The sequence below is a fragment of the Lepidochelys olivacea genome (genome assembly GCF_965140295.1).
Source record: "Lepidochelys olivacea isolate rLepOli2 genome assembly, chromosome: 3".
Taxonomy (NCBI): Eukaryota; Metazoa; Chordata; order Testudines; family Cheloniidae; genus Lepidochelys; species Lepidochelys olivacea.
In genome coordinates, this window is record NC_140413.1 from 159854014 (window position 1) to 159880067 (window position 26054).

Consider the following 26054-nt stretch of genomic DNA (forward strand, 5'->3'; position numbering starts at 1 on the left):
GAAAATAGCTATCACTCAGCTGGAAATCTTTTCATTTCAGGGCACTGGCATGAATTAAAAATTAACTTTACTTGTTGTGGTATAAATTATGGAGCTGAATCCTGCTTTCCTTGCTCATAAATGAGCCTCACTGTTAGTTACTGTTCACTGAAGCCAATAGAACAGTAAGGAGATTTCTGTGAACCTATTTCTTCAAACTTTTTGACAAAAATACATGTTCATATTTGTTTTAAACAAAGGGCAAGTAAAATTTTGCAAGTTGATACTAAGAAGAACTACTTACTATATCTGGTTTCCTTTTAAGATACTGATACAGCTGCAATACCCAGCTGCATATCTTTTTAATAATAATCAATCAGTTCTAGGAGATATAAATTAAAGCCATTTACAGTTGCAATCCGGGCTAAGACTCAAAACTATAAATCATACCCAGCTATATAAAACAATTGGACTCCTTAAAAATGACTAGAAATTGTGATTTTTTATATGTAAGATCAAGATTCATATAATTAAAAGGACCCAAAATAATCTGTATTATTAAGGACCTATTTGAAGGCAGAAAAAATGAAAACACAGGTTACAAAACATCATAATGTCAACTGAATTTGCATATACTCATCTTAATTTGTTTCATACACATGATTAATTACTTTACAAAGTAAAGGCATGATTTGATAAGCACTCTGCACACAATACAGATTTTAGCTCTATAATTCATGCACACTGCAAAATACTATGGGACAAAATCCTTACTCAAACTCTCATGGACTTGAAGACAGGACTGAATTAAAAACTTCAGGACGCTATTCTTATGTAGTCTGCTATACTGTGTCCATACAGCACTATTTTAGCATTTGAGACTCCTTTGGTAGTTACTCTTCTTTCCTTTCCTCCCCTCTTTATGGAAGTCATAAAGGGCTTTTTCTTTGTCCTTTTTCCTTCTTTCACGATACCTGGGCATCCTCATCCACTCTTACAGCTTCAGCGTCTTTATCCTAATGAACAAGTCTCCTTTTCCACACCTATGTCCCTTTTCTCTCTAGTCCCACACCTCAACTGATTTCTCCACCATATCTTCCTGAAGATCTTGGTAACAACATAAAGTTACCAAGGCTAAAATCTATCCTATATCATAATTTTTTCTCCATCCATTTATTTGGTTGTGTAATCAACACCACCATCCTCCCAATCACCCAGGCTCAAACCCTTTTAATTCCTTTCTCCTCCCCATGCATTCAGGCCATGTCTAAATCTTTTTGTTTCTTTCTTCACAGCACACAAATCAATCCCTTTCTCTCTGCCTGACACCTACAACACTCATTCATGTCCTCATCATCGTGCGTATCAATTATTATAACCACCTTCTTAAGCCTCTGCAACATCCACATTGACTCCCTTCAGTCCATCCAAAACATATATTAGTGGCAATCTTCCTCCAGCATCAATCTAGTTGCACACAAAGTTAGATGCATCCAAATATAGCGCCTTCCTTTTCAAATCATAGTGATTAGACAAATTCACATATAAGGCATGGAAGTCAGGACAGAAAGCTAAGAAGGAACTGGATGCTTTAGAAGCTAAATGCTCTGCTCCCACTCTTTCTCCTGCTGATCTATGCTGTGGAAAGATCTAACTTCTCTTCTACCTTGACAGGGTTGAAAAGTGACCACATATTCAGTAGTGCTACCAAAAAGCAGCTATTTAATAACAAAAATAAATCTAACCAGGACTAATTGCTGCTGAATAGAAAAACTGCCAAAAATTAATCAAATAAATCACATATAGTATACAGTAACTGCAGTGCAAATGCTGCTAATGGTCTTGTGGAGACAGAACTTCTGAGGAGTTCTACGAAGACCCTCCCGAGTAGCAGCTCTGCAACTGTTTACAGCAACATGCGTACAGGAATGCACACCTTTAGTAAAGGTTTGCTGCCAGGCTTTGAAAGTAAAAAGAAAGTAAACAACAAGGATACTATTTATTTCAGTTGTACACCACTTGCACAGGTTTTCCACAGACTTTATTCTCCAAACATACACAAATGTCACAAGTAATCTTTACCTTAATTGGCCCAACATAGCAAGAACCCTTAATTGTTGAAATTGTTACTTGAGATTCTTCTAACTGAGCCATTATATCTTCAGCAGATGAAATAATCATGACAGTTGAAGTTTCAGAGCAGTGAGGAGATAAATGGAAATTAGTTTTATTCCAAAGGTTAATTATCTTATTCAGCATTACTTCAAGGGTAGCTTCATTGGTTGCTGTTACTGATACATCAATTATTTCTTTCTTGTACTGAAGCAACTAAAGAGGAAAACTGTATTACGCGGGGTTGAACAATAGATAAACAAGTGATAATACAGATATTTTACTAAATAACTGGAGTATGAATTCCTGCAAAATATACAATATCCCTATAAAAGTTGCAGAAGTGGAGCAGCAGTAGCAGTAGTAGTCGTAGTAGTAGTAGACTGGACTATATATTTAAAAGCTAACTGTAAAACTTTAATCCTAAATACAGCTGTAATAAACTAATTATAATCACATTTTACAACAAAAACGTTAATCAGTTCCTGAGTCAGGTATAAATAATGTAACATATATTTACATTGAGTTGCAGAACATCCTCCAAGGTAAACTTTTTATCCCAAGAAATGGATTGCCCAATAATATACTGTATAGCCTCCCAATGCCTTGGTTGAAGACATGGACTTCTTAAAAACACAATCACAGATAGGCCTTCTTTAAAATCCATTAGTGACTGCTTCACACCTATTATAATATTATTTTCGGGTAAACCTTGGAAAATATAAAATGTTTGCAATATATCAGACTTATTTCAGTTTGCGTAAGCAGATATATATACTTAATAGTAATGTTGTAACACAAAATATTTTTCTAATTATTTTTCTTTAGCATCCTACTAACTGTGCTCCATTATCATATTAATTTGTTCCATTGGCATCATTTATAAGAACATATTAAAATACAATAATGAAACATATCTATAGTTTTTTTATTTAATTTTATTCAAATGGTCATGGCTTTTTGAATAATTTGGACAACAATATCCTCATGTTCTATGATTTAAAGAAGTCCAAACCCCTCTTTATCCCCCACAAAGGAGAAGAACCAGGAATATTCTTTAAGTTTAAAAGCTATTATGAATGCACCACAAATTCAACATATTTGCATCTCATAACTTGATTTTGTAGAATAAGGAAACAGTGGTGAAAATCAGTGCAGACCTATTAAAATAACTGAAATTATTCTAATTTATGCCAGTTGAGGATCTAGCCCATAATTTCTAAATATTTTGTTTCCCTCAAGACATTGATGAATGGCTACAAGCCTCAGCTAGTGATTTTAGTATTTTTACCTTTTTCTAGAATCTGTATTGTCTGCATAAATCTGTTAACATCCTTTTGTATTAAATCTACATCAAGGTTCTCAAAAAGCGTATGTTTCCACCTAAAAGAAAGCTTTCCCCATTCCTCTAGTGAGTCCCACAAGAGTTTTCGTAAAGCTAATTCACTTTCAACTTCAGAGAGCTCTTTATTCACTCTCTGAGAACTTGAATCTCCAACTTGACTCTTCTGTGACATCCTTTCCAATGACACTGATCTCATGTCAGCAATGGAACTGTCAAAGAGATCCTGGTAATTTGCATAACTTCTGGATTTGTTACAAATAACTGCAGCTTCTTCCACAAGACTTTGGATCATCTCTTTAGCTGTCTTAGGCAATGTTTTGCTAAGGAGGAGAACTGGATTTCTCACCTATGTGACATAAAAATGTGTTAAAATGTGTTCTAAGAATGACAAAGTACAGAGCCTACTATTAGTAACCAATTAATTACAGTACTCATATAAAACTTTTAAAATATGTTCAAAGTCAAATATCTGAAAAAATATTGAATTCTTTATGAATTTCTACCTTTTACCACATCATTTTGTTAGTTTGTTCTGCTGCATGCACATGCAATCTATCAAAAATCTACACTTACCAGAGGAAGAAAGTGGTATATGTAAGTCTTAAATTTATTTTTTTTATTGTGACATTAAACCAGAAAGGATTAAGCAACTAGCAGGTTAATTGACCCAAATTCAACATTTAGAGACATATAAGTAGAAAATGATTGTGGTTTTGTGTATTTACATACATATTGTTAGAGGCTGACAATATAACCAAACATTTTCCATCTATGGCGGTATTCTGTTAATCCAAAGATCAAAAGGACGTGTTAACATTTAGATGAACTGTGAATGTAGTAATATCACTGTCTTAATTTCTCTTTGAACTATGTATTAAACTATCTGTAAATGGAGGGAGGGGAGATGGGCAGTTTTTGTTAATCCATGTAGTTAATTACTGGTGATGCTTAAGAAATAGAAGGTCTACTTCAAAGTTACGATAATTGTCTATTGTTCACCCAAGGACAGCATGCTGTCAAGAGGCTGCTAGACAACTATAAAAAGAACTCTAGAGCCCTGATCCTGTCATCTCAGATCTGCATAAGCTTCATCAGGGGAAGTTTGAATCACAAGATTGAGGTCTCCAGACCCTTCTGGATCACCCTGATATTGAACATTGGACTGTAACCTATGGACTAATTCTGAAAGAACTCTTTGTAACTCTAAAGCTCACCATCCCTACTATGAAACTGGCCAAAGAACTCTACTCTATCTGTACGCATAATGATCTTTTAACCAATACTCTCTCTACTTTTCAAATACATTTTAGTTTAGTTAATAAGAATTGGCTGTAAATGTGTATTTGGGTAAGATCTAAGATATTCATTAATCTGGTGGGTAATATGTCCGATCCTTTGGGATTGGTATAACTTTTTACATGATCAAGATTTTCAGGAATCCTCATCATATTTGACTTCGCTGTCTGGGTGGGAGTCCAAAGCTGTGTTGCTTTAAGGGAACTATGTTTTGGTTTCTGGATAACAAGTAAGGTATTGTAGAAGCGGTTCCGTTGCTGGCTTGGTGATTTTCAGTATTAGAATACCCACCAGTTTTGGGGATTGTCTGCCCCATTTTTTGCAGTTTGCCCTAATTGAGCAATCTCAGCGTGGCCCCCCCCAGGCACCATTATTAATTACTTTTTTGTACAGTAGTATTGCACTAGCTGTGTTTAGCCCAGGGGCAACTCAACTAGTATGTTGTGTTCAGACAGTAATCATTTGAATAAATTTGGTTCAAATTTTGAATTAACATTTCTTGTGTGCACATCCGTATCACTTTAAGTGCATGCACGGTGTGCATCTACATATTGAATATTTATTAACTTGTTTATTTTTCAGGAGATGTTTCCATTTTCCAAAAATGGAGTTGGTGGCAATAATTGAAAACATTAGTTATATCTCTATATTTCCAGAATGTTTTGACCCCAATTCAGCAAAGCACTTAAGTATGTGCTTAACTTTAAGCATGTTTTAAGTCCAACCTGATTCAGCAAAGCACTTAAGCACGTGTTAAAGCTCCATTAACATCCACTTATGCCTCGATGCCTATAAAACATTTGACTATTCTTGGGCAGCTAGTGTGCTGTGACCACTGTTCAACATGCTCATAAAGGATAGGATAGGATAGGATTAAAATTCAAAGTGATTTGGACAAACTGGAGAAACGGTCTGAAGTAAATAGGATGAAATTCAATAAGGACAAATGCAAAGTACTCCACTTAGGAAGGAACAATCAGTTGCACACATACAAAATGGGAAATGACTGCCTAGGCAGTAGTACTGCAGAAATGGATCTAGGGGTCATAGTGGATCACCAGCTAAATATGAGTCAACACTGTAATACTGTTGCAAAAAAAGCAAACAACATATTAGGATGTATTAGCAGGAGTATTGTAAGCAAGACACGAGAAGTAATTCTTCCACTCTACTCCATACTGATTAGGCCTCAACTGGAGCATTGTGTCCAGTTCTGGGCATCACATTTTAGGAAAGATGTGGACAAACTGGAGAAAGTCCAGAGAACAACACAAATGATTAAAAGTCTAGAAAACATGACCTCTGAGGGAAGATTGGAAAAATTGGGTTTGTTTAGTCTAGAGAAGAGAAGACTGAGAGGGGACATGATAACAATTTTAAAGTACATAAAAGGTTGTTACAAAGAGGAGGGAGAAAAATTATGGTTCTTAACCGCTGAGAATAGGACAAGAAGCAATGGACTTAAATTGCAGCAAGGGCGGTTTAGGTTGGACATTAGGAAAAACTTCCTAATTGTCAGAGTGTTTAAGCACTCGAATAAATTGTCTAAGGAGGTTGTGGAATCTCCATCTTTGGGGATTTTTAAGAGTAGGTTGGACAAACACCTGTCAGGGATGGTCTAGATGATACTTAGTACAGCCTTGAGTGCAGGGAACTGGACTAGATGACCTCTCGAGATCCCTTCCAGTTCCATGATTCTAACTCATTGTCACCTTGCACTTCCACTAACTGTCCATCTCGTCTGTCTTAAATACAGATTGTACACGTTCTTTTGGCCAAGAACAGTCTTTTTGTTTGTACATCACTTAACACAACAGGGACTGGTCTCTGGGTGGTACTGCAATACAAATAAATATACAAACATAGTAAATGGAACTTATGCATATGCATAAGTGCTTTATTAAATTGGGGAATTTATGAATATTACATAATTAATCCTAATACCTCAGTCTGCTACAAAAGTATAATTACCCACACATTATACATAGGGAAAATGAGATATATAACATTAAGCAATTTGCACAAGGTCACAATATGAGCCAGAGTGACAGTTAGGACCAGGTTTCAGAGTAACAGCCGTGTTAGTCTGTATTCGCAAAAAAAAAAAAAGGAGTACTTGTGGCACCTTAGAGACTAACCAATTTATTTGAGCATAAGCTTTCGTGAGCTACAGCTCACTTCATCGGATGCATACTGTGGAAACTGCAGAAGACATTATATACACAGAGACCATGAAACAATACCTCCTCCCACCTGCTATTACCAGCAGGAGAGTGGGGTGGGAGGAGGTATTGCTTCATGGTCTCTGTGTATATAATGTCTTCTGCAGTTTCCACAGTATGCATCCGATGAAGTGAGCTGTAGCTCACGAAAGCTTATGCTCAAATAAATTGGTTAGTCTCTAAGGTGCCACAAGTACTCCTTTTCAGTTAGGATCAGAATGCTTGAGTTCCTGGTTCTTAAACTCATTTTCAATCCATTAGACCAGACTGCCTCTAAAGATGAAAATATGCTGTTTTAACAGACCAGTAACTTACTTTGTTCTTGAAGTTCCTAAGTTCAGACTGTAGGTTGCCAAAATAGCCATCCAAATCTGCACTGAATTTTATAATATTGTCGTTTTTTCCTTTTTCACAAATAAGGATACTTGATTTGAGATCATGCAGACTGCGAGTAAGGGTCTGATATAAGGCAAACTGTTCAACTGGAATAAAGAAGTCATAGGCTCTTGCAATAGAATACAATTGGGAAAGTGTGTTATACTGAGTCTCTAGCATTGGCAACTCTGAGGAAATCTGGCTCAGAAAAGTCAAGTGCTCAATAAATTCTTCCACTGTTCTGAGATCTTTGTCCAGCTTTCTAAGTGCTGAATGGATAACCTAAAATAAATGAAAAATCAATCATTATATTGTTCACACACACACACTTAAATTATTTATATCGTTATATTTTTCTCTGTTTTATCATCAAAATAATCGGAGAGGAGTCAGGAACAATGCAGTTAAGAAAACAAAATGAAGTGAGAGAGAGCTGGAGGTAAATGGCTGGATATTAATTTACACTAAAGCTATGTCTAAGGGTGTGATGCCTAGCTTGTGTAAACATACTCCCATTAGCTCTCATCTGAGCTAGCACACTCAAAATGGTAGCGTACAGATGGTAGCACAGAAAGCAGCAGCATGGGCTAGCTGCCTCAGTACAAACCTGCCTGAACCCCGATGGGTATGTACTTGGGGCAGCAAACCCGGGTCACTGCTGCCACAGCCGCCACAGCCCATACTACTGCAGATACACTATTTTGAGTGTGCTAGTGCCAATGAGAGCTAACACGAGCATGTGTACACACACTGGGAATCCTGGGCCTAGCTCATATTGCAGATGTAGCCTAAGACTCTTTCACACCTTTTCAGTGTAAAGTGACATACTTTAAGGCTGGACCCTTCTTTTTATAAAATGCTGCCACTAAAAAGAACATTTACTTACATTACAGGTAACTAGTTATTTGAGATGTGTTGTACCCATGTATTCCACGTGTGGTATGCACAGGCCTCATGTACATAAGACCAGAGTTTTTTGACCAGTAGTGTCCTTTGGGGGCTGTGGCTTATGTCCTATGTATTCTCCAATGCGCCATAGCCAATGGCTTAAAGTGCAGGGCATCCGTAACCACTCCCCAGTTCCATCACTAACACTGTCTCCCAATTAGCAAGAACTCTACAATAGTGGGGAGAGGGTTGGGTGTGGCACAGATGTACAGAAAGCATATCAAAGAACCGGTTACTACTTATTATAGGCTAAGTAACTGTTCTTTCCTCTTCGAGTGAACGTCCACAAGTATTCCACTTCTATTGACTCACAATAATAACTTGTGTCCCGAGGTGGTTGCTCAGAATCTGGGATGACGACTACAGGAAAGCTCTGTCACAGTGGGCATCAGGTCTGGGACCTTCTACCAAGGAGTTATGCTGAGTGGAGGTGTGAACTGAACTCCAGATATGAGCTTTGCAATCTCTGAAGTTGCGACATGTCAAAGAGATGCAGCAGAGGCAGCCTGGGCTCTGATGGAATGAGCCCTAACTTGTTCAGGTGGCTCTAAATGGACCAGCTCATAGCATTAACATAGTTCAAGACCTATTTTGACATTCTGAGTGGACATAGGTCGTCCCTTCATTCTATCAGCAAATGATAGAGACAGTCAAGATTCCCTGAATAGCTACGTTCTCTCTCTAAATAGAGAGATACTTGAAAATGTCGAAGGTATTAAGTTTGGCATCCCACTGAGTAGTGTGAGGCTTGGAGAAGAAGATAGGTAGGTGAATCATTGATTAAGATGCAAATCAGAAACCACATTAGGTAAGAAGCTTGAGTAAAGTCTCAGTCACTTTGTCTTTGTGAAGTACTATGCAGGGAGGTCCCACCATAAGGGTCTGAATATCCCCTATTCTTCTGGTCAAGGTAATGCTACTAAAAAGGCAGTCTTCATAGACAGGTAGTACAAAAAGGAAGTTAACTCACCTTCTGCAGTAACCATGGTTCTTCGAGATGTGTGTCCCTATGGGTGCTCCACTGTACGTGTGCTTGCATCGCTGCACTTCTGATCGGAGAACTTTGGTAGCAGTGTCCATGAGGCCAGCACATGCACCCTCCCTCACTCATGGTCTGCCTCGAGGTTACCTAGCAGCACGGGGGCGAACCCCCCTCACTTCCTTCTCTACTGCAGAGCCCATTAGGGAGAACTCCGAAGTAGAGGGGAGGAGGGCGGGTTATGGAGCAGCCATAGGGACACACATCTCCAAGTACCATCATTACTGCACAAGGTAACTTCTTCTTTGAGTAAGAACCCTATGGGTTCTTCGCTGTAGGTGACTTCACAGCAGTATCCCTCATGGAGGGTTGGGACTTTGAAGTGGAGTCTGTTACTACAGAGAGTGCTGACAAGCTGAAGATGGCATCAGAACCTGAATCTCCAGTAATCGCATAATGTTCTGCGAAAGTGTGGGCAGAGGCCCAAGTCACTGCTCTGCAGATTGCTGAGATAGGGACATCTTTAAGGAATGCAACTGAGGTAGAAACTGACCTTGTGGAGTGCGTATGAACTCCGTACGGAGGCAGTAGGTTGTGTCCTTCATAACAAATATTAAGGCAACGGACGACCCATTTGGATAGTCTTTGAGTCGGTATCACAGAGTCCTTGGATCTTTCTGTGAACCAAAGTAAGAGCTTAGCAGATTTCCTAAAGTCCTTAATTCTGTCCAAGTAGAATGCTAGTGCTCTTCTAACATCTAGCACATGCAGAATCATCTCCCTGTTGTCATGAAGTGGTTTTGGGGATAAACAGGGAGTTAGGTCTGTTGATTCATATGGAAAGTGGAGGCAACTTTAGGGAGTAACTTTGAATGCAGCCTCAGAGTTACTTTGTCTTTAAAAGAAACCATGCATGGTGGGTATGCCATTAGGGCCATTATTTCTCCTATGCACCCAGCTGAAAGAAAGAAGTGTGGTGAGGTGATGGCTATTAGAAATGGCATCTTCATGGACAATGTAAGAGACAGCAAGTTTCCATGGGTTCAAAGGGAAGTCTAAGTTAAGGTCCCAGGTTGGAGTGGGTGGTCTCACGTTTGGGAAGAGATTCCCAATTCCCTTAAGGAATCTACATATCAGTGGATGAGCGAACACCAAGTATCCATCTAATGGTGAAAAGCTGTTGTGACTACAAGATGTACCTTAAGGGAGCTGAGTGAGAGTTTTTACCTCTTGAGGTCTAAAATGTAGTCTAAAATCAGAGAGAGAGAAAACAAGGTTGAGTCTGTGTGCTTAGAATGACACTAAATTTGGAATAGTTTTCATTTTTGAAGGTAAGTCCATCAAGTGGTCGGCTTTTGGCTGTGTAGCAACACATCTTTCACCTCGTCAGAGCATTCTACCTCTAAAACTTGGAACCAAGAAGGAGCCACGCCTGTACACCGAAGACCTGCAGGTTGGGATGAAGAATCAGCCTCTTACTTCATCCCAACAGACAGCAGGTGGGAAATGGGCCTAAGAGGAACCTGAGGACATACTGCCATCTGTGTCAGGTAAGGGAACCAGACTTGCCTTGGCCAGGAGGGGGCAATCAGAATAACTCATTTTGTCTCGCTGAATTTTCAACAGAACCTTCGACAGACGAGGAAATGGGAGAAAGGCATACAAGAGGTCCCTGTCTCATGCAAGGATGCGGGCATCTCCAGGTGAATGTTTCCGCACGTCGGGACTAGAACAGTAACAAGCACATTTCTTGTTCTGGTAAGTAGTGGAGAGCTCTGTAGTCGGGGTTCCGCAAAGGTAAATATGTCTTGAAGCACCTCTGAGTTCAGTTCCCATTCATGGTCATGATAAGAGTTCCGAATAAGATTGTTGGCTGTCATGTTCTGTATCCCTAGCAGACAGATAGCTGAGATGAGCACATTGTGAAAGATGCACCAATTCCAAAGTTTGAGTGCTTCCATGTAGAGGGAGGGAGATCTGGTGCTCACTAGTGATTTATGTAAAACCTACAGGTCATATTGTCCATCATGACCTTAGTGTGGGTGTTCTTGATGAAAGGCAGAAAGTGTGCACATAGGTTCCTGATGGCCCTTAGCTCCAAAAGATTGCTGTGGAGGGTTGCTTCTGTGGAAGACCAATTGCCTTGAACTTCGCAGTCATGTAGGTGAGTTCCCCAGCCTATTAGTGAGTTCCCCAGCGTATTAGGGAGGCATCTATTATTAGAGTCAGTGTCAGTTACACGAAAGGAACACTTGCTTGAACATTGGCTGGGTCTGTCCAACAGTCCAAAGAGTGCTTTACTGTGGAGAGTAGTGATAGCAGTTTGTTTAGTCTGTTCCTGTTTGGGGAATAGACAGAAGTAATCCACATCTGAAGATGCCTCATGAACATCCAGGTGTTTGGGGTGTTGAAGGTGCATGCTGCCATATGACCTAGCAGTTGCAGGCAGTTCCTGGTCATTGTTTGAGGGCTGGACTGAACTATCTCTATGGGATTCGTAAGGGTGATGAGTCTGTGTAGTGGGAGGAACACTCTTGTTTGTACTGCATTGAGGCCTGCACCAATAAACTCCAGTCGCTGTACCGGGGTCAGTGTTGATTTCTGTGAGCTGAGGTGTAGACCCAGTTGCACAAATGTGTGGATGGTCATCTGGGTGGCTTGTACGGCATTCTGAAATGAGGGATCCCTGAGGAAGCAGTTGCCTAGGTATGGATAGATCACAATGCCGAATGTTCGCAGGCGCACCGCTATGATGGAGAGAACCTTGCAGGATATCCTGTGCGCAGATGAGAAGCCAAATGGGAGCACGCTGTACTGATAATGGTCCTGCCCGAAGAAAAACCATAAGAATCTCCTGTGTGACAGTGGTATCGGGATGTGGAAATAGGCATCTTGTAGGTCGTGGACCAAAACCTAATCTCCTTGCTCTAGAGCTGGAATAATGGCTGCTAGAATGACCATCTAGAACTTTTGCACCTTCACATGTGTGTTTAATACCCTTAGATCTAGAATGGGCTTCCACCCTCCCTTTGCCTTGGGAATCAGGAAATAATGGGAGTAAAATCCCTTGCCCATGAGTTGTGCTGGGACTGGTTCTATGGCCCCTAGGCATAAGAGATTATCTGCTTCCTGGTGAAGCAGGTTCTCATCAGAAGCGTCCCTGAAGAGGGGCAGGGAAGGAGTGGGGGGGATGAGGGAGGGATGTGAATTGAATGGTGTAACCCTTCAAATTAATCTCCAAGACCCACCCATCAGAGGTAGTCTTCACCCAACTGCTGCGAAAGAGGGCAAGGTGACTTCCGAAGGGGTATGACAGAGTAGATGGCAACTCATGTTGCAAGTTATAGTTGTTCAGACCCTCAACCAACCCATCAAAAAAGTGTTTAGAAGAGGCAGTCTCAGAGGTCACTGGTTGAGGTATTGACTGCTTCTGAACCCTGGGCCTCCTACATTGTGGCTCATAATAGTGCTGAGACTGTGGGTATTGAGGAAGTCATGACCTGTGCTGTGGCTGAGCACTACATTTTCCCTTCTGTACCTTCCATTCCCACATAGTAAATTCTTAGGGAGCGTGATGTGACCTAGAAATCCTTCAAGGTATGGAGAGAAGAGTCTGTCTTCTCCGTGAAGAGCTCGAGCCCTTCAAACAGGAGATCTTCCATCATCATCTGCAGCTCTTTGGGCAACCCAGAAAGGTGTTGCCAAGAAGCCTGCCTCATTACCACTACCGTGGAGATTGAGCACACCGCTGTATCAGCTGCGTCCAGTGCTGTCAGTAACGTCGTTCTGGCTACTAACTGACCCTGTCTGACAATGGCCTGAAACAACTCCTTTTGTGTCTCTGGTAAATGTTCCAGAAATGTACTGAGTTTCCTATAATTAATAAAATCATATTTGGCCATCACAGCTTGGTATTTCACAACTCTAAATTACAATGTTGCAGACCAATATGCCTACCCTCCAAAGAGATCTAGTCTTTTCCAATCCTGTTTGTATGAGGTCAACCTGCCATGATGTTGCTTGCCTCGCGCATTAACCGCATCTACTATGATGGAATTGGGTTGCGGATGTTGAAATAGGAAGTCTACCTCTTTGGGAGGGATGTAGTATTTTTGGTCAGCTCTCTTAAAATCATCACCTACTGATTGGGGGGAGGTTTTACAGCCTCATCTGGTGGAAATGGGGACAAGTTTGCTGGGAGGAGTTTGCTGAGGGAGGCTTCCCTTTCAAGCCCTTCTTCCTCTTGTGCAAAAGCTTCTTCCTCCCCTGGCTCAGGGGCTCTGGACAATGAGGCTGTAGAAAACTGTCTGGTGGACTCTCTCTGAGAGATACTGGATGGTCATGATATGTAAGTCACCCAAGGATCCCAATACCGCCACTGGGGGGAAGGGTATTAGGTAGTGGGGTTGCCCCAGTGGGCCCATACCATGATCATGGATTGGCTCGATGGAATTGAGGAGTGCCCTCGTATTGTGACAGCAGGCCACAATGAGAGACCAGGAAAATGACATCCTCTTTGTCACTGGGTAAGAGTGGCGCTGACCAGGCTATTAGTGACATGGCCTCATGCAGAGGGTGATTCCGGGTGCCAGGATGCGCTCGATACCAGGGCCCCAGTACCAACTAATGGGGATTGTGGTTATTTCCCAACCATCAGGTCTCTAGGGTACCAGAACTTTTGTGGTACCGTGGGCTCGTTATTTGAGTGTCTGTGGTACATTATTGGTACTGATGGCTGAGAAGGTGCAGAGCATTCCCTAGATGGGAGCTTTGTCACATCCGGTACCAAAGGTTTACTTGGTGCAGCTCTTTTAGAGATGGTACAGAAACTGTTTTTGTCCTTAGGGGGTGCTACCGCTGCCTCAGAACCTGACTCCTGGTGCCTCCAGGCAGTGCAGCTGAGCTCACAGCAGAAGCATCCTGATACTTCTGGGTACCGCCAGTACCAATGTGGCTGCAATGGCGAACCCCTCTAGCTGGCCAACAACTCAGTTTGGGGGCTTTGAGCCCTTTTTCTCAAGCCTTTATAGGGAGAATCTGCTGGTCTTTTCTGCAACTCTACTCCTTTGACACTGAAGGCTTTGGGGATGATCCAGGGTCTACATGGGAGTCCCCTGGAGGCAGAAGTGTCTTCAGCTCCTGGTTTTTGTGAGACCTTGGCTTTAGCTGGTGGCAGAGGGACTACTTCTGCACTGAACACAGTGAGAGTGTTTTCTCCATTACAGGAATTGACTCCTTGAAGGAGAGGCACCTCTTGAAGCCCAGCTGGGCATGCCCCTGGGGGGAGGGCTATCACCCTCTAGCAGTGAGGAATGCAGAAGAGAGTTATTTCTCCCTCCTCCTCCTCTTTTTTTTAACTGAAAGAATTAGAGAATCTTCTAAATGCCCCTAGCAGGGAGGTGGGGAATCCCCCTAGACAGGGTGGGAAATGTAAACTAAAGTTCTTTTCTTTCTTTCTATCCCAACAGCTAAACTGAAAACTCAGTGATGAATAGTTTTTTCCTCCCAAAGAGGTCTAGATGTTTAGTATCCTTGTAAACTGATGAGGACCTTTTCTGTTGCTTACTCTTCTTACTTGCTGCTTGAGAGAGTTTGGGACAGGGTCTGAGAAGAGATAATCTGCCCCTTTAGCTGGTACATATTTTTTCTGCTCTTCCAGGTGCAGGGGCAATGGTGGCCAGAATCTGTGACACAGTCTTTGCTGGCTCTCAGACTGCCTCACTGATAAAGAGGGCAGCCTTATTCGGAATCAAGCTATGATGGATATCCAATAATTTCTGAGGAGCCTCCTGCACTTCTAGTGGTATCTTGAGGGGCTTCAGCAGTCCTTTTTGACAATTTTCAGGAACTGAAAGCAAAGCTCATACCATTGCCTCGTTGGGTGAAAATGACAGGACCAGTGGAGCTGAGATGTCCCCTTGTTCCAGCTGACTGACTTCATCTGACTGTTTCTCCTGTCTAGGAAGCGGAGAAGGAGCCTCCTTGGATTAAAACGGCCTTCTGTCGCCTTATGTCATGCTCACTACGTGGTCCCAGAGAGGGATGTCTTGTATACAGGTCCCAGGAAATTCAATAGGCACACTGAGATGTTTCAGAGGGGAAGGGAGCAGGAGCCCCGCAGGGAGCATACCGTATCCTATGAGACTGACAGTCACTAACAAGGGAGTGCTGAGACCAATGTTTCTCTAATTTTTTCCATCCATGTGTTGGAATAAATTTTGTTTTATGCACCGAGGTAATGTGTGAATGTGCACCACCAGTAGAAATAAAAAACCTAGATATAATATACATATTTTGAAAAGTTACCATAGGAATAATTACTCCAGCTGGGACAGGTTAGGCATTTTAGAACTCACTACTCAAATAATTAAATTTACGTGTAAGAGAGAAATAAAAATTATGAAATGCATAGACCAGTCAAAAAACTAAAATAACAACACTTTGAAAGAATAAAATTACATAATATATGTGCATTGCAGGAAGTACCAAGAAGTAACCAAGTGTGTTGGGAGGTGAGTGAGACACAGACACAGTGTGTGTGTGAGACACACAGAGACTGTGTGAACTGGATGCTGGAGAAGTTTCTGAGAGACACCATGTGCTGTATCTTTAAGGCACTCATTGAAAGCTCTCCTGCTCCTGAGCCGTCCCCCCTGCCCCTGCCCCGCAGAGATGGGGTACATGGGCAGGGGGGAGGGGGAGAGACAGAGTGAGTGAGTGAGAGAGATTGTGTGTGCTGACTCCTAGGGAAGTCTCAGAGATTGCGCGCTCTCTTTAAGGCACTCACTCACAACCTGGAAAGCTTGTTCAGACCTCAGCAGCGCTCCTGCCCTACTCTGTGGAGATGGGGTACAGGGGTGGGGGAAGGACACCCCGATATCAGCACCCTCCCTCCCCTCCCCACTCTGCACAGCCAGCAGGATGATCCTGGGAGTAGCTGCAGGAGCAACATGGCTGCAAAGAAGTGGGGGGTGGAGGGAAAGGGCACCTAAACACACATTGCCAGATGTACATGGCTCTGCTAATCAAGTGTGTGCAGTTTAGAGGGAACACAGACTGAGACATTCCTAGATACCCCATTTGAACTAATGTCCTTTGAACTGAAGGTGATGTATTTCCACTGGCTATGAATTCAGAGAAGGAACAGGAGACCTCTCAATGGCAATGCCATTGGTTCCAGAGAGGAATGGGTCTTACCTTGATTCGTGGATGGTACAGGGAAGGAATACTGTACCACTAATGGAACTATTTTGCTACTTGATATTACTGTAAATTCCCTGAGAAAAACAGGGATTACAATTGTTTATAGACCATTAAGTCTATACTGTGTACTGCGACCCTCCCCAGCAGTATGTTTTGAGTTCCCTAAATCACTGTGGGGCTGGAGGTGGGACTGGGGAAGAGAACTGGCTGGTAGCTCCTACCCTGCATTGGGCTCAGCTGCTAGTCCCGGCTGGGCTGGGGAGGATGGGACTTCCTCTTCCCCTGCACAGCATCTGGGCTGGGTCAGACCCACCCACAGATTTCTCCCCTGGCTGCAGAAAGCTCTGCAAAACCCCCTCCCCACACCCATTGCGCCTCAGCTGCAGGGGGAGGGATCCCTCTACAGGGAGCCACTTCCGCATCTGCCCAACCCCCATGCATCCAGACCCTCCAGACGAGCCTCACCTCCCCACACTCAGAAGCCCCCTGATGAGCCCCACTCCCGCTGCACCTAGACCACCCTGACAAGCCCCCCACACCTGGATCCCCATCCCACTAAGCCCCACTCCCTGAGCATCTGGAACACTCAGTGAGCCCCCCACACCCAGACCCCGCCCACCAAGCTCTATCCGCCCCCACACTGCTGAGCCCCAATCACCTTCACCTGGTCCCCCGCAACAAGCCCCTGTACATCCAAATCCCCCGCCCCCTCACCTGGCTCCCCAATAGACCCACCTGCACCCAGACTGCCCCACACAGAACCCTCTTAAACCACACCTGGATTCCCCCTACTTAAGCCCCTCCACACTTGGATCCTGCCTTGCTGAGCCTGCCTGCCCACACAGAGGGGTAACTAATCTGATCAACAAACAATATATACACTACTAGTTGTGTAAGCAGTGTCAGGATGAGCTCCACCCTGACATCTGGTGGTGAGGTGTGGCAAGTTGTGGAAAAGAACTTCAGGGGCCGATCTCATTTGCATAGGCACACCCACCACGCCTAGAATGAGACCATAGCTGCCCAAATGGTCACTTTGGCTGCTGTGGGATCCCCAGTGTCTCTGTTATTGGGGCAGGAAGAATAAATTGTTATTACCCTGATTATGGGAACTGTGCTTGGAACTGTACGTGGCCTTTTGTTACGATGGAGGGATTCACCATCATCTAAGTAGCACTCGCTAGGCAAGGGTCATGGGTTCCAAAACTGTGTGAATGGAGAGAGGCTGGGGACAAGTATTAATACTTGGTGGTATGGGCCCCTTGGTGAGGGCCTTACATGCTGATTGCACTTCCTCCTCTCTCCACTGAGGAATATCAGAGCTAATTTTGATTTCATTAGAAGTCTAGTTATAGGCTGCTGAGCTCACTTTGGGCTGACAGTGCACCAGCACTGGGGCTCCCCTACTATAAGCTGAATTCACCTAAGCGCTGAAATCACTGAGTGTTGTGTTAAGTAGTGGGGGAGCCTGAAGATATATTGTGGAGCAGTTTGCGGGACGGCTGGTGAAGCAGTTCAACACGGAGCAGTGTGTGGATGGCAGGAGCTGCTTGTGGGCCGTGGAGCTGAGCGAAGGAGTTCGTGGGGCGGCTGGCGGAGCGGAGCGCAGCTGAGTGAAGGAGTTCGTGGGGCGGCTGGCAGAGCGGAGCGCAGCTGAGCGAAGGAGTTCGTGGGGCGGCTGGTGGAGCGGAGCGGAGCGCCGCTATGGAGCTATGGGGCGGTCAGCTTCAGATCACGTAAGGTGCCTCTTACCCCTGTCCCATTTCCACCCAGGTTGGGAGGTAAAGCTCCACCGATAAACTTTCGAACTCTGGGGCTGCCCTGACCAGGGACAGAGACTTTTGGGGCATTGGACTTTTGGGGTTGCTGGACTCAAGAACCAAAGGGAAAAGGGCATGCCCCAATTTGCCTGGGGTGGGGTTGTTTTTGCTCATGGGTTGTGTTATGAATCCGGTTGGTGGTGTTTCCCCAACATAATGCCACATTGTTTCTCTCTGTTATTAAAAGACTTTTGCTACACTCAGACTATGTGCTTGCGAGAGGGGAAGTATTGCCTCTTGGAGGCGCCCAGCGGGGGGTGGTATATATTTGTCCCAGGTCACTGGGTGGGGGCTCGAGCCGGTTTGCATTGTGTTATTGGAATGGAACCCCTAGATATTGAACCCGGCCCTTGTTGCTGCCAACTCTGACAGGCAGAAGGGTTACAGTTGAATAACTAACTATATACAACCACAAAGAGAAGCTAAGCTCAGACTAGCTATGGACACTAGTGCTCTGTCTCAGACCAAGGGTGGTGAGAAGGAACTATAGTGGCAGTTGGTCCTGCATAGCCCTTTTTAGCCTTGGTATAGTGATAGGTAGGACACATGCACAGACCAATGGACACTGCTAGCAAAAACTTCCATTCACAGGCACATGGAGCACATGTACAACCTAAAACGGAATGCAAATAGAGACTAGCACTCAAAGAAGTAATAAGCTACCTCCATCCATGAAGCAGATCTCTCAGGTGTCCAGGAGGGAGATCATGAACCAGTAACGGTGCTGAGGTCTGTGCCAGAGAAGGTAACTTCTTGGCAGAAAAAAGTAGCAGAATGTCAGCTTGGTCAGTTACCATTAGATGTCTCAGTACCTCGAGCTGGGTGGGTACCACAAATAGAGGCTCAGGCAGCAAGGTCTCAGGAGGAAGTACAGTCAGTACCAGAGAGCAATAACTGCTCACACCCTACACCAGTGCCATAGGTAGATTCTTCTGGGTGTGGTCCTTTGTTACTGGGATTTTCAGAGTCAGAAACAGTACATTCATGCGCACAAAGCTCTCATGCTGAGCTCTTTGGAGCTGACTCTTTCAGTACCAAGCACTTCAGTCCACAATTGCTAATACCAGACTTCTCCGTGGCATCTGGAGACTGAGCACAGATGTTGTGATGACTGCTTGATGTTAAGGCATCAATGGGAACGGTTACAGGCTTTGAACTGCCTGCTGTATTGGACTTGCTCAGTGCCAGAGATGCACATCTGTGTCTCCAGTGACCATGGGATTGGTACTCTTTGAGGTCTCTCTATTCAGAAAATTGACCTGAGGACACTGAAGAGATACTGGCCAACCCCACTGGAAAAGAGAGGGACTTCCTCAAAACAAAATGAGTTCTGGAGCTCAAAGTGAACCGCTGACTTACTGGAGTGCTTTCAGAGACAGTACGGTCTGATCAGATATATTTCTCATGCTCAGGAGTCAACAAAGCCATTGTGGAGCTCTTAAGGAGGAATGTTTTCAGGTGACCCTGGATTTTTGGGTCCTTTTTAGAAAAGGAACAGCATATAGAGCACTTGTGTGGTATATGCACATCCCCCAAACAAAAAGGCTCTTACATTGTCTATTGTTGATAGAAATGGCTTCCTCACAAGAGGGACAGGTCTTGGACTCCACAGTGTCTAAGGGTCTGGTGACAAGAGCACATGGACTTACAATAAAGCTCAAAGGTTTTGGGTTTTTACAATGTATATATACAGCCAATGAGCTACAACGAATGAAACTAACTACATAAACTACAGCTAACTAACTATGAGAATTAAATTGCACATTGGCATGACACTGCAGATGTTCGGTCTCACAGCCACAAATGGAAAGAAGGAACTGGAGTGCAGTTTTGCCCACCCCATCCTTTATACCTAAACTATGGGGCACCGATCTTCAAAGATATTGGCCTCATGCTATGCACCATAAATGCCGTACATGTGGACAACCACTTGAAGAACTGGAATTGTTTTTTATAAAAATAATTTTGAAGATGACACATCCCCCAAGCATAGCTTCCTAGAGTCTGCAAAGTGTAAAGAGCACAATACATTATGAAGTCCAATATGGATCTTGCTATGCAAAACTCCTTTTCCAGAGCATGTCTTAGATTATGTGGAACGGTACTAATGAAAGGCGATTGATCAGAGGGATGGATGGATCTGACAACTAGAAAATAAATAATCTTCTTGGAAACTGAGGAAATTTGCTATGGTAAACAGAAAAATAAAAAAATGTAGAACCCTATATGACTTTTTAGAGTAACTTTTGAAAAGAACCATAGTTTAAGGTTTCCCTTCACAAACGTAAAAATGATCATTTTAATTATATAATCTTTTAATGACATCATAGCAACTAAGCAGTATTTGATTTCATGATATTGTTGATTAATATATGTGTGGAATAATACCATACATACTATATGCTATATAACATTTTCATTTATTAACCCTAAATGTGTGTGCAATAAAAATGATCAAGTCACTTACTTCTAAGAGATGCGAGTTCCTTGTTTCAACTATTGCATACAATGATGAACGTATTATATTAAGCAGGCTTTCAAAATATGGCAGGCAGTTTGTCTGATAGTTAACACTTCTGACCTTAATCATATGAATGCGTCTTTCAATAGTCATACATATAATCTTGTTTACATCATCTGTATACTTATTTAAGATGCCTGTGAAATCATGTGATGATAATTCTCGTTGTAGTGTTAAGATTTCCATATTCATAGATTTAGCTTCATCCACCATAGCACAGTATCGCATAAAGTTTCTGCTATAAGATTCAACTTGTTCCATTGAACTACTAAGAATAGACAGTAGAGTCAAAATCTGTAGATTTAATATTGTAAGAAATAGTTACAAATTTCATTTTGACAAAAGGCTGGTCTAATTAAATTTTCTCTGTTAACAGCCATTTAAATATCTATTGACCAGTTTTGTAAATTAACAATTTTTCAGAACACTAATTGTCAAAATATATAAATTGAACTTCTTTAAAAACACACAGGACCTATACCAATTCAGACTGGTATATTCACATTTAGTTTACAATTAACTCCCAAGAGTCCTTCCTAAAGACTCACTTCTAATATGATGCCCACAGAAAGTAAGTTGATAACATTTTTTCAAATATTACCAGCGCTGGGTTTCCCAGCGCATCCTATGTGTGTCTATTAGAATGTTAACTCTTCAGGGCAGGGAGTGTGTTATTTTCTGTTGTATATAGTGCCAAAAACAGGGTTAGCATTCAACATATAACAGATTATTTTAAAATATACTTTTACAATCAAATGTTATGTTACTTATATACATATTTTTAACTTTGCAGCACACACTTTGTTTTGGTAGCATGGATCTGTTCCTAGAAGTAGCTCCCAATTGGGCCATGGTGGTGGATACTCTTTTCCGCACAATTCTGTACAATTTTCAGGTGACTGCATTATTTTATGTAAAGATTGAGTAATGAAGACTGACAGACGAGTATCACGACAAAATGGAATAACCTGAGCTAAAGAGAGATAATTCAAACAAATTAATTTTCTGAGACTAATCTCAGAACTCAAATTTACAATAATACATAAGCAAAGATCATAAACGGCATGCATATTCTCCACTCTCCAAATATTACACTAATATTGTACTTCCCCATATAATCTACAGCAATGATACATAATGAAGAAATCACCACACTGAACTGAATATACTGAATTAAAAATTAAGATTTCTATAGCTTGCTTATTTTCTATATATTTTATAAATTTATCATTATTTCATGGCAATCTTTGTCTCATTTCACATACAAAATCTTGGAGCACTAAAATCCTTTTTTTTCTATGAACAAATTATACTTACGTATGAATAATTCCAAGCCTCCAAAGATTAATCTGTTACTTACAAATGAGAACAATATTGATTTGGTGCACCACATATTACGCACAGGAGGTGAAATAACAGAGCATAAGGAAAATATATTGCAGAATTTATTCATCTTCACACAACAGTGATGTAAAGTATTTTAAAAGCTATTAAGATATTCTAGTAATGGAAAATATTTCTGTCTAAATTCAAGGGGTTAAATCCTGAGGCCATTGCAGTTTTTCCAGTGTAACTGAGGCCAGGATACATTTACTATGACCCCAGTTTTAACCCCTGGAGTTAAGATTAATGTGCATACACGTAAGTGCCTCCTGTGACACTGTCACTAAAAGCTAGTGTGTGCCAGTGGTAGGGACAAGTGCTATTAACATGGCAAGTATAACTGCACATATATATTTACTAATTTTTGGTGTCATGATAAAGAAAAAGAAGATACACAATGGGGCAAAATTCATCACTGGTATAAGTAGTGGCAACTCTTGTGAAGTTAATAGAAGTGCTCCCACTATGCCAGGAATGAATTTGGCCTTTGGTATCTAAATATTCAATATATGCAAGTATAAATGTAATTATTATTTCAACAAACACAGAGGTAAGGGTTCCCCCACTTTTTTGAACAACAGGCATACAGGAACATATACATCCATCTATGTTAGGCATGAAGAATGCAAGATTGTTAATATATATGTAACTAAATTTGCAAATCAGCCGCTACCTGCTATAGCTAAATTCAGCACTTTTCATCTTCATAGTGCTGTACAACCATATACAAACCAATCCTCAAAACACCCTTTCAGATAGATAGTGAAACTTGGTTTAGGTGAACACTCAAATGACCACCAAAAATTGGTTGTTTAACAGAAATAGTTTTCTAATGAAAGAGGAAAAGAATTTCACAAAATTGTACACTCAAGATATTGGTTTGAGCATTGGCCTGCTAAACCCAAGGTTGTGAGTTCAATCCTTGAGGGGGCCATTTAGGGATCTGGGGCAAAAACTGGGGATTGGTCCTGCTTTGACCAGGCGGTTGGACTAGATGACCTCCTGAGAGCCCTTCCAACTCTGATATTCTATAACCCATTCTGCTGGGCCTCATTAGCAGAAAGCCTGTCCAGTGGAAAAATCACAAAGACGTAATTTGCCCAGAAGTCCCACTCAAATGGAGCAGATGAAGCCAGTTGGTAGAGCCTAGGAAGTGGGGAGGAACGACCAAAGAGGGCAAACCTAGTAAGAAATTAAAGTTGCTCTCCCCTTGAGGAACTACTGTGAGAAGATAGTGTAAAAATTGCCACTGTTCCCATGGACCACTCTCTTGATGCAACTGCTCCTATAGGAGCAGATGGATGCAAACTGCATCCCTACCTCATTGTATTTATAGGGTGAACCAAGCCTAATATGTTTAGGAACATGATGCCATCTGTTAAGATAAGAAGCTGCCCAATACGGGTAAAGTCTCGCACACAGATTTCATATGCTATTTTATATAAAGGGAAATTAAGACACAGACAGGTTAAGTGATTAGCCAAAGCCACACAGCTGGTTAGTGGCAAAGACAAGATTAGAACTGAGGCGCTCATAGCTTTCACTACAACATGCTATCTCAGTTCCCTAAAGAACAATACTGACATTAACTAGTCCACGATTATCCCCAGATTTTGGAGGCATGGGACGCATCCAATTTTGACCTCACCTGTGATTGGGTCTCCCAGTCTCTGCAAACCGACAACAGACCCTGCCTACCAGGCAAGCAAAAACTGCTACTGGTATAAGACAGCCAATATACAAGAACAACAACAGCATAAGGATGAAACCAATAGGAAGACCTCACTGCCATGGGCTTCTTGGTAGATTGCGATGCTGGATCCAATGTATCCAAAAGAAATTGTACTTTGAGATGTGTGTTCTTATGGGTGATGCACCTCAGAGGTGCACAGACACCTTTAATTGAAGATTTTTTGCTAGCAGTGTAGACATGGTACACAAGTGCTCTAGCTGTCCTTGTGCCCTTTAGTAAGGGTATACAGGGCAGTGTGGGATCAACTGCCACTCCACTTCATTTGCTACTGTGGAATTCTTCAAATATTAAGGGCTCTGAAGCAGAGGGGAAAGATGGTGAGTAGTGGCCACATCTTGAAGAATTCCAATTACTATACATGGCAAGTAACCTTCCTTTCTTTGCTGAGTGACAGTCCCGAATGGGTGTTCCACTTCATGTGACTCCCAAGCAGTAACCCTCTTATGAGGATGGGAGCTTCAGAGTCTTTTTTATTTACAGCAGATTGAAGTACAGCCAAAACAAGAGAGGCATCAACTCAAGAAGTTTGAACAAGGGCATAATAAGCAATGGCAGTCTAGTAAACACTGGACAGAGCCCCACATAGCTGTTTTACAAAAATCAAGTATAAGGACATTCGCTAACCAGGCCATAGAAGAAGACTACACCCTTGTAGAAGGAATTTTAATATTTGTAGGTGGTTTTATTTTCAAGGTTTCGTAACAGCTTTGTATACATGCCACAATCAATCAGATAAGATAAACTTTGAGATGTAATTGGGCAGCCTTTCAGTCTTTCTCCAAACAAGACAACGATTTAGAGAGGCTCAGAAAGGTTTAGTTCTTTGATGGCAAAAAGTGAGAGCTGTCCACATATAATGCATTCAATCTGGCCTCCCCAGAATTCCCAGAAGGCTTAGGATAGAACTCCAGCAAATGAATTTCCTGATTAATATGCACATTTGTGACCACCATGGGAATAAACCAAGAGCGAAGATGAAGTGCCTGGGTGCCGATAAAAGTCCAAATGGGAACACTCTGTACTGGTAATAATCTTAATCTATAGTGAATCATAGCAGATGTGTGAGAGCCATATTCATGGCTGTATTAAAATAGGGGCTGCAAAGTGCAAACCAGTCTCCTGGATCATATGACCATCTTGAACTTTGAATGCTGGATGAAGATGTTTAATCTCCTTAAATCTAGAATGGGTCTCTATCCCCCGTTCTTCTGGGAGATTAGGAAGTACCTTGAGTAGACCTCTCTACCAATGTAAGTGAGAGGTCTTGCTTCAATGAAAATCCACATCTTTTCTCAAAAGACACTCACTGAAAAGGGATGGGACAGGGATAACTTTCAAGTGGATTGTGTATCCAGAGGTTACCACTTCTAAAATCCGCTTTTTGGATGTTATGCAGTCCCAAGCTTTCCAGAAAAGAGAAAGGTGACCTCTGAATAGAAGGGTAGGCGACAAGTGGTTAGCAGCTCTCAAACTTCTGAGCAAAATTGCTGTTTCCCAGATGAGGATGGTTGCATAGTTCTATTGTTGGCAAAGGAAGGCCTCTTCTGAAACTTTCCCTTCTTTTTGGGAGGTTCAGACAGTCTCTACTGGTAAGACATTTGCACAGAACACTGTCTTTGTGAAAACTGCACTTATATTTTCTCTTATTGACAAATGTGTAAATTCCCAGGGAATGTAAGGTTGCCCTGGAATCCTTCACTGAATGAAGTGAAGCATCTGTTTTATCACTGAATAAAGCTCATCCACTGTGCTCTGGGCCTTTTTAGGAATTCCAGACCCTTGTAGACATGATGCTCTATATATTACTATAGCTGCAGCCACAGTGTGTGTTGCCAGTGACATGAAAGCAGCCTGAAGTGAATATCTGGCTACTGTCTGACCTTCAGCTATCAAGGACTGAAACTGAAAGTTCTGATGCTTGTGGCAGAAACTTAATAAAAGATTAAAGTTGTTATAGTTAATATAATTGTACTTTGCCATCAGTGCTTGGAAATTCATTACTCTAAACTGAAGTGTGGCAGACTAATAATTTTTTCTTCCAAATAAATTCAAGTATTTTTGGTCCTTGTCGGGAAGGATTGACCTACAACCATGCTTTGACCTTTCATTGGCAATATC

General features: G+C 42.0%; 1 protein-coding gene across 1 annotated transcript in view; it reads right to left on the minus strand.

The window, feature by feature from the left end:
• DNAH14 (dynein axonemal heavy chain 14) overlaps positions 1–26054 on the minus strand; it is a 476940-nt gene that overhangs the window by 333478 nt on the left and 117408 nt on the right. Inside the window, exons 19-24 of the mRNA XM_084624945.1 lie at positions 21592–21773; positions 20747–21094; positions 7270–7611; positions 3383–3782; positions 2612–2802; positions 2062–2307 (exon numbers count right to left, since the gene is read on the minus strand). Of these exons, the coding sequence (XP_084481071.1) occupies positions 2062–2307; positions 2612–2802; positions 3383–3782; positions 7270–7611; positions 20747–21094; positions 21592–21773 (1709 nt within the window). The remainder of the gene's footprint in view (positions 1–2061; positions 2308–2611; positions 2803–3382; positions 3783–7269; positions 7612–20746; positions 21095–21591; positions 21774–26054) is intronic.